Below are 14,556 nucleotides of genomic sequence, written 5' to 3' on the forward strand. Positions count from 1 at the left end.
CCCACAAAAAACACCAACAAAAACTCTCTGTAGAGCTTCATCATTATCTGTAATGATTTAAAAGAACTTAAGTTTTCCTGTATTAAAACCCCCTCAAATTTCAAAATTACATCCTTTTTTTCAAGTGCCTTTAAGTAAGATGACAAGCTTCTTAACCTAGATGAAATACAGCAAGACACAAGAGGACACATAATATTACTAAAAATTGAAGCTTAATTGTTGTTGCCATCAGCACTCATTTACTTGAAATTCAGCATTCCTTAGAAGGAAAGCAGGGGAGAGCCACTTGCACAAGCCAGCAAAGGGAAGATTCCCAGAACAACAGTACAGGATTTTCACCTCTAATTGTGTCCCATATTTCTGTTTATAGATCAGAGCTAAAATGAAATTTGGTATCGAGCTCTACCTGGGGCGTTTTTGCTTCTCCTCATTCTGAGACATTATCTGTGACAAATAAAACAGCACCACTGCGAGGAGCAGGGCATTTGTGAAGTTGGGCACCAACAAGTAGGGATTAACCAGCACACTGGAAATAATGAACCTTGACAGATCTAGGGTTAAATACTTTAAAATTAGATCCTGCTGAAAGCCGAATCTTGTCGCTTAGCAACGGCTGCACGGGATGCTGCTGTCACTCAGAGGATGCTTCTCTGGGGAGTTCATATCACGCTCACAGAAAATGGGCTGTGATTGGGGCAAGGTGACATCATATTTTAAGGCAGCAGCCAACACGATTGCACTAGAGTTAATACCCAGAGATTTAAGGTAATATCTTCTCTTTTGGAATGGCTCAGCTCTGCCCACACCTCACCTGACCCCAGGGAAGAGCCTGCGCGGAACAGCGGGACGTGTCGGCCAGCACATCACAGCCAAACTCAACAGGTGGAGTTTTCATCTTTTAAATTATTCAGAGCCAAAAGAAAAGCAAAATGCCTGCTATTTGTGGAGGCCTGACTGTGTTCAGAGCATGGAAACCTCCAAAGCCAGTGAGAGAGAATAAAATGTACCCTTACTGAAAATAACCAAAAATTCAGTTTGCTGAGCTAATTTTAGCACTTGTAACAACTGGGAACCTACTGGATTTTAGTGAGGAATCAAGATACCAAGTTAATTAAATTTTAAAAAAAGCCCTTGAGTCACAAAGTCTGTTTTTCAAAACAATACTGTCTTAAGGTCGATAGAGGCACCTACAGAGATTTTTCCGAACACCTGCCTGGCAACTCTAAAGCACATAAGCACATCAGAGCATCTGAGGTTAGTCTGATAGGACCCATCTTGCATTTCTAAGTATGAAAATACCCAGATTCTGGACTGCTATCAGCACTCTGGAATGGACACAGAAATTGGGTATTCTGTCCAGCCTAGTACACTGCCCATTAGGGCCTGGAGAGTCAAGGTATCAAGGAAATGGAGATTATGGAAACCAGCATGAAAGCAAACTCAGGCAGACATACCTAGATTTAGGACACATTTAGGATGTCCTTCTCTGAACATTAAAAGAGCACAGACAGGCCCTTCCTTCATTTTGGGCAGGCTGTGCTAAAAAGTTGCTCCTGGTGAGCAGGAATGTCACCAGGAGGGATCACAAAGATCACGACAGATCTCATTAAATCAACTTGCAGGTCATGAACTACCAAATTTCCTGCTGATTGGGGCCTCGCCGTTTGGCAGTGATGGAGGAGAACACAGATAGGGACGTACTAGCTGATAATAGGATTAGTCAACTGCATGTGAGCAGGTGAAGGCCATGCAGGCAAGAGTGCTGCAAAAGCAGGGAAATATTGAGGCCAGGTTTCCAAAAAAAGCACTCCAGAAGAGTGGTTTTCACTCTTCTCATGCACGTGCCAGCAGGCTGCCTTCAGTCTGGAACTGAGGTACAGAAAAGTGGTTAAGAGGAATGAAGATCATGTCTTCCAAACAGAAAACAAATAGTTCTGGTTTGTTTAACAAGTCAAGAGTCTAAGGAGGGAAATGATTGCTTTTGTGCTGATGCAATAGGAAAATAAACAGGCCGCTGTTTAACGAAGAGCTGTTTAAACGAACCCTGGCAGAGGGTAGTGGTAATTTTATGTCAGCTCTAAGGAGTTCACAACAGTGAGAGCAGACAGCTTTCAGGGGAGCCTTCTGGAGGAAAGGGGAGAAAAAAAATCCCCAACTGATCTGAAGACTGAGAATTCAAGCAGGGGTGATATTGCTTCACCTTTCCAGATGTTTTTACCCCTCATGGGGGAAGATTTTTATGGTAAAATATGCTGGGAAAGTTCACAGTAACAGCACTGCTGGACTACTATGTAATTGCCTCTAAGCTACATGTATTCACTCAGACTACTCAAAATAAGAACATTTACAGCTACCTGTAACCTCAAAACATGTGAAAGAATAACCATAGTCAGTGTCAAATTTAGACAACCAATTTTTTCCAAATATATCTAATCTATTAGGTATTTCTTCAACAACTGTCCTTAAAATACAGCTGGTGTAAGTACATAATTGCTGCAGTTAATGCTTTATTTTGAGAGTTGTGGCTCCATACAGAGGATCATTTCTAGCAAAGTCATAACAGAGGAAAGCACTCCTGGGAAATTTAACAACAAGCTCAAGGTTCTCAGAATAATATAGTGAAATAACAATTAGAAAGGTATCATTAACATGTGATACATGGCTGTGATTTTGTCCAAACTAATTAGAGCAGTTGTTCTCTTATTAGTCTATTAAAATGAACACTAAATCAAATATATTAATAGTGCACATATATTCTGTAATGTGTGATTTAAATTTTGTTAGATACAGCAATAAAACAAGTCTCTGTTATCATCTACTGTTATCACCTGAAGTACTGAGAAGGTTGTATTGTCATCAGATCCTAGAGAGCAAGCTTAACTCAGTGATACCAGTGGGTTAAACAAATAAAAATGCAAGAGATGGACCAATGTCTGCTTTTAATAGAGATAAACACCATGTCACATTTTCCTCCTCTGGTGGAAACCTTCCTCTCGGGCACTGGAAGGACATACACCATGTGTGTGCATTTGAGAGAAAAGCTGGCCCAGGAGCAGCAAGCTGAGGTATAAAATCGGATGGGGAATATTATTTCTGCTAGTAAGAGGGGTTTTTCCCACCTGTGTGCTTTCCATAAGGCCTTCTGTATAAAGAACCAACAGACATAATAAATCATTATCTAGAGAAAGTAAACACTGAAAAAAACCCAAACCCAAGCAAGACCTATGCTGCTTTATCCAGGGACTCATTTTTTATATTACCTGTCTTGTACTAGGCTGTTAATCTTTGAGTCTCATCCAAGCAACTTGGCCACAGCAATACAGGCACAGAACAGCAAATAATCACAGATGTTTCATCAGCAAAAGATTCAAGCTATTTCTGCTTAAACAAGTGCTTTGCACAGGAGGGCAGAAGTTAGGCAGTAGAGTTTTCAGCAATTTCCAAGATGTCAAAACATTCCTTAGGTTCCAGGTTAAAGGGTGAAACCTTAATTAGATTATGCTCTTCAAACATAAGGGGCCAGCTATGGATGAATGGGACTGTAAGCAAATCCTGCTATGGACTGATAGGTATTTCACAGATGACTTCCAGACACACGCAAACATCTTAACCAACCCACAATGAATCACACATTGGGCTTTTGACACTGGTCCAGTCTCGTGGAAGAAGTTTAAATGGGAAGGTGGAATGTTCAGCACCATCTGAGACCAGAGGCAGGGCCTGCAGACAAAGAGAGAACACAGCGCTTTCTGTTTGCAATGCTGTTTATTTTAGAAAAGCCCCTTTGATCATCTGAATGAAAAATGTGGGCAGAAAAGTCACAAATGTTATAAAACAAAGTTTATTCTGCAATATTTTGTCATAATGAATTGCATCTCTTTGGTAAAAATAAAATTTATAAACATTTTAATTAACAGAGATTAGCATACAAAAACTAAACTTTTGTAAATCGTCTTTAAAACGGGTAAGGGACTAAACCAGAGGAAAAAGGGTTAGAATTGGTCACCTACTGGCAAAATTATTCTAAACAAACCCAAGGACACTGCTTATGCTACATTAGAAACAAGCTAACGGGAATGGTTTTAAAACAACTCTGGTTCATTTGATCAGAAAGCATTCTTACAATTCACTTTTAAATAAATAATAGTTACAATGAATTGGCAATTATAAAATGTTTTATATCACTATATGGCAGTAACATAATACTTTTAATTATGCACTTTTTAGTTTGAAGAAATGTACATTTATAAAACTGACTTGATAATGGCACTGGCAGTTAGGTGTGAAGAATGTGCTTTAAGATAAAATAGCAGGTGCAACATTTGAAATATTTTACTTTTTCTTTTCAATAAATATTTTGACCACACCATTATTAACGTGTATGAGTATACTTTGCTTTAATTAAAGCTTGTACTTTTCAGGTTGTTGAAAAGTTGCAAACCACACAACTTCCATTTTGCAGTTGTATTTAAAAATGTTTGATGTGACTTCTGCAGATCAGTAATTTAGGATTGGAATCTGAAAAGCCAGTATAGGTCTGTACAGTAATCACATCAGATTTACCCTGAACAGAGCAACCTCCCATGAACACAGGTCTCATACACTTCTTCACTGCATTTAAAGAACTGAATGTGGTTCATTAATACTTTTCTTGCCAAAATGTATCCAAGTCAACCATTGGCATCAACATTTTACATATATCACTAAAAAAACCCAAAGCCCAACAATCAAAATAACTTTTAATTATACTCCATTTATACTATATACACCAGGGTCTTTAACTGAGGTGGCAAACAAACCCGAACCCAACAGATATGTAAGAGAAAGGAAGGGCAGCTCTTCTCCCACTGCCAAGAGAGGTGTTCCACAACTGAGCTGTCGGCCTTTGCTGCCAAACAAGCGGGCAGAGGCCTGGGACTAGGTGGTGGGACAGGGCAGGGGCACAGCTCATCTGCCTTCCCCTTTGGAAGCAGAGAGGGAAGACAGCAAAGCAGGAAGGGCAGGAAGAGCACGGCCCCGCTGCACGGCTCTGTGTCCCAGGGAAAGGCTGCCACTGCTCCCCCCTTCCACTATTCCAGTTCCCCCAGCTGTAAGGATGGATGGGATGCAGCTTCTGCTGCTAACTGCTGAGCAGGAACTGGTTCTCACTGGTCATTGCATATGGTGATTAAATGCACTGTTAGCATCCCAATCCTTCAGATAGGCTGAAGTCATTGTCACCAACTTCAGAGTTAACAGCAGCACAGCCACACTCTCAGTAACATCTTCCAAGTTTATCTGAGGCAAAAAATAATTCAGAACCAAATTAAACCATGGAGCTGACTACGAACACAGCTTCCAGAATACCTGGACCTCGGTCCAGCTTTCATTGGAAGCTACAGAAAGCTGCAACCACTTCAGCAGGAGCCAGGCAGCAGCACCCCTGTTCAACAGTGTGACACTGAAATCTTGGCACCGAGCAAAACCTCCGGCTGCTCACAGTATTTCTGTGTATCAGAATCCTCCTTTTCACATTGACACAAGCTCTGCCCTTCACAGTTTTCCATGAGAGTTCAAAAGCAACCCATGAGCAAGAAGAAGCAGTTCCACCAAGCATTCACATCTTCAGCTCCTGAAATCCTAAGAACCACTGCTGTAAGTACTTAATTTTCCTTTAAATGGCGAGTTTTACCCCTACTACCCATCAGCATTACATCCAATATCAGATCTAATTGGCTAATGCAGCACTTGTGATAGCCAGAACACACACACGTCTGCACTCACATTGCCCTGTTACAGGTGTAGGCTAACAGGAATGAAGCAGAGTATTTTCCTTCCCTTTCAAGAAATAAAACTAATCATTCTTAAAACTGAATTGGAAAAAGAAAAAAACAAACAAACAAACAAAAAAAAAAAGCGCAAAAAACAACTTTTTTTTTTCTCTCCTAGTGTTTGTGCTTTAAATTCCAAAACACCAAAAACCTCAAATATTTCAGGCTTGATCCAACAGCCATTGAATCAGCAGGAGCACCACTGTTGTCTTCAAGAGGCACTGGAATGGGCCCTCAGAGCAACAGACCTTCAGCAGCATGGCTGTGTTTGCATTGGAAGTAGACAGCTTAGGACAGGATTCATGCAAAGACTGACAAATAAGAAAAAAAAAAAAAAACAGAAAGAAAAGAGGGGCAAAAAAACCCACACTAGTCTAAGAAAGGCATTCAAATAGCCAGGAAAATACTCCCTTAGGGAAAGGTTAACTTTTGGCTGAATCCAGCACTGTTTTCAACAGTGGACATTGGTTTCCTAAGTGGCTCTGCTCCTAATTTTCACCCAGCTTGCCCAACACCTGGTGGAAGCAGTAGCTTCACGTTGGTGAGAACATTTATGGCACATCATGCTACCTTTCAGCAACAGGAAAGATGACCTTGGATAGCTGTATACAATTCTGCAACATACTTAAGGCATCCTTGTATGTACAGTACTGTTAAAACCCACTCCAACAGAACTGCTTACCCATTTTTGAACAGAAAATTAAAAATAAAAAAAAAGGCATAATCTACAGGAAGATGTAAGTAATCACCACTGATTTTAAAAGAAAAATAGGGATAAAGTTCAACATACCACAAAAAAACCATTTTTTGGCTGAAGGATGTCTAGGAACTATAAAGAGATTCTCTTATTGCAAAATGAATCTGAATCCTTTACATGGAAGTCAGAGCCCTTCGACAGAACAAAATTCACCTCTGCAGATGGGGCCAGCAGAGATGTAAATATGATCCACAGTGTGCATCTGAACAAACCCATCTCTGAAAAAAAAAGTCAACTATTGAAAAGAAAAAAAATTAAGAAGCTATCATTAAGAAGTATGCTTTTGGGTTTTCACAAGTCATGCATATCTTCTAATTTGAGAAGATTAAATATTTTCTTTTTAGGTGGTGATTTAAAAATAAATGGCTAAATTATAGTTTGCGCCAAAAATAAAAAAAAAGCAGTGAGTCCTCTTATGGCTTTGATCTCCCTTGTGAAGGGCAAAAGTAGAAGAGTATTGCCACAATTAAAAAAAATATATGTATATATTCAACACTGACAAACATATTATTTTTTCCTCTGCTTGTGACAGTGGGTCTTTGCAGTACTTATTAAGGAGCTCAAGCACGTTTGGATGCCAGCAAGGTGGAGCAGAGACCCTGCTGCTTCCTTCAGCTCCTCATCGATCTCCTGACACAGCTCCTCGAGTACTTTCTGGCTGGGCTGACTCTCCTTAGAGGTATCTCCACAAGGCTGGGATGCATAGCCACTGTCTCCGAGAGGATCGTCCTCGTAGTCGCCGTCCGTGTCCACCTCGCTGTGAAAGCCCTCGCTGCCGTCGCTGCCCTCGTGGCTGGCCTTGGAGATGAACTCGTACACCTCATCCAGGGAGGACAGGGAGGACACGCTGGAGCGGGAGGCGCAGCGCTGGGAGCCCATGGAGCCCATGGAGCTGGCGCTGTAGTTGTGATCCTCGCTCGGGTCGATGTTGGCGGCCGCGGAATCGTTCTCGGGCAGGTTGATGGAGCTGGGGGCATCGAAGGCGCTGCCGTAGCTCCTCTTCTTGGGTGTCTTCAGAGGCTGAGGTTTCTCACCTGTGAGAAATGAGATGTGTCAGCAGGCAAATGCCCCAGTGAGATCACCTGCACCACGAGCACCTGTGCCTGGCTGGCTGCAAGGGAAACTGAATTCCAGCACTTGAAGCCACAACGTGCCCGTTTACTGTCACCCAGAGAGGACAACAGTCACCACCTAATCTCAGCTAAGAGCTAGAGGAGCAGAGGGGGAAATGATGCCTCTGGTTTTGGCTTTTACCTTTTTCATATTCTGTGCTGCTTTAGTGTATAGTTCTGAGCCTCATATTAGGGGATGGTATGCTCTCTTCACAAAGTATTTAGACAAAACAATTCCTTCTCTAGCTGGGGACCAAGGAGAAATGATCCAAATTTCAGGTCCAAGACCATAAACAACTGTAGACTGAAGAGAGGAAAAACAAGAAGGCTGGGACTTCATAAGCTAAAGCTATAATTGCACAATTAACTCCAATATGCAAATGGACCAGAACATGAGAGACCCCATGACTGGTCATCCATTTTGTGACCATTCTGGTTTCACCAGGCGTGTAGCCCTGGCTGGACTCTTGTGCTGCCCAAGGTGTACCCATTGAGGCCTTCTAATAAATATCTACTTTATTCTTTAACTCCATCTAGTCTCTCTTCTAGGTCAGCCTTCACAAGGCAGCAAAGTAGCCGAGAAACTCTTCTTACTATCTAGCACAGACAGGGCAGGGATAGAACTTTGCAGAAAAAAATCCAAATTAACGGGGAAAAAAAAATAAGGCTGCTAGCCAAGAAACTCTTCTTACTATCTAGCACAGACAGGGCAGGGATAGAACTTTGCAGAAAAAAATCCAAATTAACGGGGAAAAAAAAATAAGGCTGCTTCTAATATTTCTCTTGCAATGCTAGCTGAAAGAATAATTAAACCAGAATTACTTCTTGACTACTCTTACTGTTTGGAAACTAGACCATACGTGTTTCCTGAAATTTTATACAGAAAGTATTTAGTCAGTGAGTAGAGAAGAAAAACAAGAGTAAAATGGCTTATGCTTACAGTCCAGCATCCCTTGCTGAATGGAAGTATTTAACAGCATCATTGCAGTAGCAGCATCAATATCAGATTCTGTGAAGCACAAGCAGCAAAATGTTAGAACTCAGGTAATCCTGACAAGATGAGGCCTCTAAAATATACAAAAAATACACACACACATATATGTAAATATATTTGCCTGTACTGGCCTACACCAAAGAGCAAGGGTGGGGGGAATATACAAACCCAGACAAAGCATGACCCTTGTACAGCTCAATACTGTTCCAGATCAGTCTCATACCTTAACTATGACATTCAAAGGCCGAGCTCTCACGTTGCACTCACTGAAGCCAAGAATCAGTGACACAATTAGACTTTCATGTGACAATGCTGTTGCTATACTTAACAAGTGCCTTTTGTTTGTACCAGTTGGGAGAGAAAGATTAGACCCATGGCACAGCAAAGCACCTCAGCAGCTCCATAGCCTGGCTGTGTCAATGTGCAGGGCCCATTAATGCAGCACTAATTCAGCACACCTCCCTCCTCCAGCAGAATTTTCCACACTAGTAAGTCAAATGGAAGAAATTGAGACTACACAGGGGGAAAGGGCACTGAACTGCTCAATCTAGAAAACAGGGGGATCTAAATAATAAATAGGCACGTAGAAAAGGTTGAGGTGAATTGTGGCACTGTCAGCTGCAGTGAGAAGCACTGCTGCAAAATGCCATCCTTTGCAGAGTAGATTGCTTACATTTCTGAAAGGCACCTCGAGGACAACAGGGCAGAGAGTGACATTTCTAACCAGAACAAGGTGAAAGGGAAAAGAAACAAGCACGCCTTTCCCACTCATTTCAGGACACGCTTGCGCCCTTTAAAGAAGAGGAAATCCAATTCATTCTTTGGCTCACTTCTGCAATGGAGGATGAATGCTCCTTACACAGAACAGAAATGGGTATGGTGGACTAACCAGGCAGAACAGGAGCACAGAGACAGTGAGCTCTCACAAGAGCCTGGGTGTCTGAGAGCAGAAGATCACATCTGAGGTGTGGGTAGGTATGTACATATGCATGAGCAGCGAGTGGAGAACAGGGCTGGAAAGGACCAGCACCAAGGAGAACAGGCTCTCACTTCTGCTGAACTGGAACTGTGGGGGGAACTGTTAAAGCAAAACATCAGCAGTGTCATTTTTGATAGCATTTGCTTTCTTCCCCATATTGCAGGCATTAACTGTATTACTGAATTTAAGGGAAGGGTAGTTTTGGGAGGGGGACTGCAGAGTTTGTCAGCGTGGCTTCCTTATCTTGGTATTTCTCCCTAACTTCACCCTGGTCAAGGAGAAATTTGAAGAACATGACACCTTGGGAATGTTGTACCAACATGGGAAGGGGACTGAGCTGCTGCTTCCAACACAGCTTATGAAACATACACATTTCCCCCCTTGTTTTCCTTGACTTTCATTTTAAATCCAGCACACTCTAGGCTCTACCCCATTGTATTCATACAATTTTTTTTTTTTCTTTCTGCTTTGGCTTTCTTTGGCAGAAACAGAGCCCCTGAATTCATAGGTTATATGCACTCAACTGACAAAAAGAAGTAGAAAAATAAAGCATGAACAATTACTTTGCTCCACTAGTGTAATCAGGAAGTGAAATATTCCCATTCCTTACTTGCTATCCCAGACATTTTATTTGATCATCTGATGTCAGTATATAAGCACCACCTTGTTAAAATGACAAGGAATCAGAGGCATTAATGCAGTGCAGGATTACTACCTACAAAGAGTATTTCTGCACCTTAACACTCCAAAGAATGAGGAGAGGCACTTTTGCAGTGGCTTCTTAGCAGTGCTCTGTGTCACTGATAATGTGCTTTGGCTTCATTTGCGATTGCTCTCCTCAACAGTGCAGTATTTCCCAAATTTACACTTCTCCAGCAGAATGGCTGAGGAAGCACCTCATTACAAGGAATTCTGTTCATCTGCACAGGAGCTGCCGTGTGGGACCCCAGGAACATGAATGGCTTGCCTCTAATGCCAGAGAAATGCTGAACAGGCTCCCCCACAAGCAGAAACTAAGTGATACCAGATACCTGTCATTATTTTGGCACCTCTGCTGTAGCTAAATGGATGAGGCAACATCAGACTGGCAACCTCCAAACCTGTCACAGGACACACCAGTAAAATCCTTAGGAGGAGAGGGATTTCCTGTGTTCTCCACCAAGCCCTGAGAACCCCAGATGCAGCAGCCCTGCAGCAGCCAGCCAGCCAAGGGATGTTTCCTTGGCAGATGCCACCTCTGGGGTGCATGGCCATCATCACCTGTGGGCCAGGCAGCTGTCTGGTCTCCAAAAAGCCTTGGCTTTACTGCCTCACCAAAGCTCCTGGTTTAGAACAAAAACTAAAAGCAACCTTCTCACCTCTAAGCATACTGAGCCAGTAAATCAGGGAGCTGGGTGTCTGCTCAGGTCCCACCTGGGCAGTGCCTTTTATCGTGCTGAAAGAGCTGTAACAACACTCCTCTGCAACACATTTTGTTACTCAACCCTTTAAAACATGAGTACTGTTCACTTTTCAGCACTTAAAAATCAATTTGTTTTGTTTTGTTGTTGTCTAGGACAAGCTAATTAAGCTTTATTAGTGAGGTGCACGAGCTGTGTTCAACAGACTTCTTCAAAAGAAATGCTGCAAGCCCCAGCACACTTTCTAGCTCCCTCTTGGTACCACAAGTTTTATACACTAATATTTGCTACCTTTGGTTCTCAGTTCTTGGCCAATAAAACTGATAAAGAGATGATGCACTTTTCAGATTCATTTTCTACTGAACTATTCATTAAGTAGGTCATACTTGGGAGTGATGCATGTGCTGAATATTTTGCTGTCAGAACAAGATGGCCCCAATTACACCTTGAACTTCACCTCGTGGATTTAAAATTAACACACGAGTAGCTAATATAACACACATGGATTGTACTACATCTGGGTTCTTCTGTCATCTAGCAAACCCTTCAGAGCAGGGACTGAGACAACTGCATGGGCTGCAGTCCATGCTTGTGACCAAAACCAGGGGAGGAGAGTGAAAGAAAATTCCAAGTTTACCTTTGAGAGCTCGGCCGTGATTCTGCTGAAGGACTGAAGTCAGGTAGTGAGGGGACGACGACCTACTGAAAAAGAAATTCAACAGCTCAAAGCCAAGCCATGATCAGGCAAATGATTTGTACAAAGTACAGCAGACACAATATTATGATCATAGAAGGCTAAAAACAATACCAACCCTATTCACCACAGGAAGGCAAGTGATTTCTGCTGCCCTCAGTAATGGCTCAGCACTGGTTTGTTTGTGTAGCACTATTTAAGCCATCACCAGCATTTGGAAAACACCTCCAAATACACACACTAAGCAAAAACACTGTTGGCAACACTGACTTCTACAGATTTTCTATACCTGCTAAAGGCTGGATTTTAAACAAAGATATGTATTTTTTAGTACATAAAACCTACACATGAACAGAACATTAGCTCATATAGGGATGCTCAGAGGACAAGTAAGGACCAGTTGTGATCATTTGCTTTTCCAAGCAGTGGTGGGCAATTAACAAAAACAAAAAGTAGTAGGCAAAGACCTGTGGAAGAGCAAAAAAAAACCCCAACAAAACAAACAACAAAAACAAGTCAAGACAACTGCTGATTTTAAAGTTGATGCTATCCAGGGTGGTTTTTCATAATCAGACCAGCTTTGCACCAAAGTACCCTTAAATCCCTCACAAAATAAAGGGCAAGTTAAAGCTTTCACATGTGTGGTTTTTTTTTCTGCTACACACCCAGCCCTAATTATTCAGTTTATTATAAATATATTAGTGAGCATTTAGAAGTAACTACAACAAAAATAGTACACACTATTAAAATTGCATGAAATGTAGCAATGTGTATCTTTTATATGCTGCTAGAACAATCTGAAGGGTGATGACAGAATTTTTAAGCCCAATGTGCAAGAGAAACCTCAGCTGAATAGGAAAAATGTGCAAAAATAGGGTTCACTGTCTGGTATCTTTTCTTGTAGCAACCATGGAGTGTAAAGGGAACAGATCCAAAAATGGGTGGGGGGAAAAAATAAAAATAAAGGGAAGCAATGGTCTAACCCAAAATGGCTGGCTTTGCAGCCCTCAGACCCATTGCACAAAGAGATGCTAAACATCATCATCCTTTTGTCTAAGCTCAGATCCTTCAAAAATCATGTCCACACAGAGTTCCCCCAAAGTGAATTAATGCCTGGTATTGATTAAGACAAGCCATGCATAAGGTATGAAGAGGATGAGGACTGTGGCTGTCCCCAGGGCTGTCATTCATGTAGCACTAGAACCAGAATGCAGCCAGGGGCTTCACAAAGACTTGTTGAACAAGCTGTGCAGAAATAAAATGCACCAGGCATGCCAATCATCTATGATAATACAAATTTCAGTGTCACTAGACACAGATTACAGTTTTGGAAAGCTTCTGTTCAAAGCAACAGCCTAAATTTTATTTTAAAATTGTGCTGAATGATAGGCAGACTCCCCACAAACACACTGTAAAATAATCATGAACACCAATCTTCCCACTGGAAAATTCAGAGACTGCCACAGCTGAATTTGAGGATCACTCTGAAGATAAATTTGGACAGTATTTCAGCCTCTCTCCAGCTGAACCTCTGGGCTTCCTCCCTCTCTACAACAAAGCAGATCCTTGGGGGCCCTTCCCCAAAATTAGGCCAAAATTTAAATCAAGTCTAAGCATGGAAGGGGAAAAAATCTGTTTTTCTGGGTGTGATGAAAAGTCACATAAATGTTTTTTATTATTGAAGGAAAATAAACCAGCTTTCATTAGGGAGCAGTTTGGTATCTTAATATGTTGCTTCTTATTTTCTTGTACTCATAAATACAAGCACTGCAAAACCCTTCCCGTGTTGAAGTCAGTGGGAATTTTGCCATGTGGCTTCATTAGATCCAGGATTTCCTTGTAATTGTTGGCAAGTGTGACTAGTCCTTCAGTAAAGGGGAAAAAAAAAGTTACCAAAAACAACACTTCAAATTAAAGTCCTGCTCTTCCAAGTACTTAAGCATGCTGATGAAATGTCTCCTTCCTCACACCTAAGTTTGGTATGTTGCATTTATCCAAGCTAAGTAAACCACACTTAACACAACTTAAGCTGCACTGATCTTTGAGACCCTGGAGATTTTAAAAGCTTAACTGGTCAAGGCTCTAAACACCCAGCCCTAGGCTGAGTCTGTCAATCCTCTGCACCTCTGGCAGGACAAACAACTTCCCATCTGTATTATTCTCTACATTTCAAAGTCTGGCTGTACTAACACAGAGCATTAAAGCTTTCGAGGACCAAACCTTCACTTGAACCAGGGGTCCATACCCTTACACAGAGACATTACAGCCTGTAAAAGCATTATCCTCTAGAGCCCAATTACAGACATTTCAACAATCTTTATTCCCACAAACCCCAAGCAACACCAGCAGTCATCTCATAGTTCCTAATCTGACTATTTCTTAATACTTAAATGTTTCAGGGTTATTTTAGTAGTGCTCCTAATTCCAAGAGAAAGCTGGAAAACAGGATACTTCCACCTGGCTTGTTCCAGCCCAGGATGGCCCTGGGTTGGAGAGACACCAGGCACAATTGGTTATATGCTGTGGGTTACAAACCCCACTGGACAAGCCCATGCCACACAAAAATCCTGAGCCTCTAAGGCTTGCACAGGGGTGCCAGCTCCCAGGGTCAGTGTCCTGTTGGACCCTGAGAAATGTCTGCTCAGTGTCAGTCTTACATCCTGCTCCAGGAATCCCAGCTCCTCCTGCTTGTTAAGGGAGCTCCTTGCAGTAATGTTAAGGCATAGGGCAATGTACAAACACCTTAATGACCTCTTATCTCACCCAAATTCTTTCCTGGACTTGACAAACCAGCCACATGCCTTCCTCAG

The 14,556-nt window shown here is 41.9% G+C and overlaps 1 protein-coding gene across 7 annotated transcripts in view; it reads right to left on the minus strand.

The window, feature by feature from the left end:
• Positions 1-3,826: 3,826 nt before the first annotated feature.
• Positions 3,827-14,556, minus strand: part of FOXN2 (forkhead box N2) — a 30,309-nt gene continuing 19,579 nt past the window's right edge. For 6 of the 7 annotated variants that reach the window (XM_041424126.1, XM_041424128.1, XM_041424127.1 and 3 more), the window contains exons 4-6: positions 11,690-11,754; positions 8,620-8,688; positions 3,827-7,601 (exon numbers count right to left, since the gene is read on the minus strand). In XM_041424126.1, the coding sequence (XP_041280060.1) occupies positions 7,075-7,601; positions 8,620-8,688; positions 11,690-11,754 (661 nt within the window). In that variant the 3' untranslated portion in view covers positions 3,827-7,074. The remainder of the gene's footprint in view (positions 7,602-8,619; positions 8,689-11,689; positions 11,755-14,556) is intronic. The other variant, XM_041424133.1, reaches the window with a different exon arrangement.

Source organism: Onychostruthus taczanowskii, unplaced genomic scaffold (genome assembly GCF_017590055.1).
Source record: "Onychostruthus taczanowskii isolate IOZ18803 unplaced genomic scaffold, ASM1759005v1 scaffold80, whole genome shotgun sequence".
Classification (NCBI taxonomy): Eukaryota; Metazoa; Chordata; class Aves; order Passeriformes; family Passeridae; genus Onychostruthus; species Onychostruthus taczanowskii.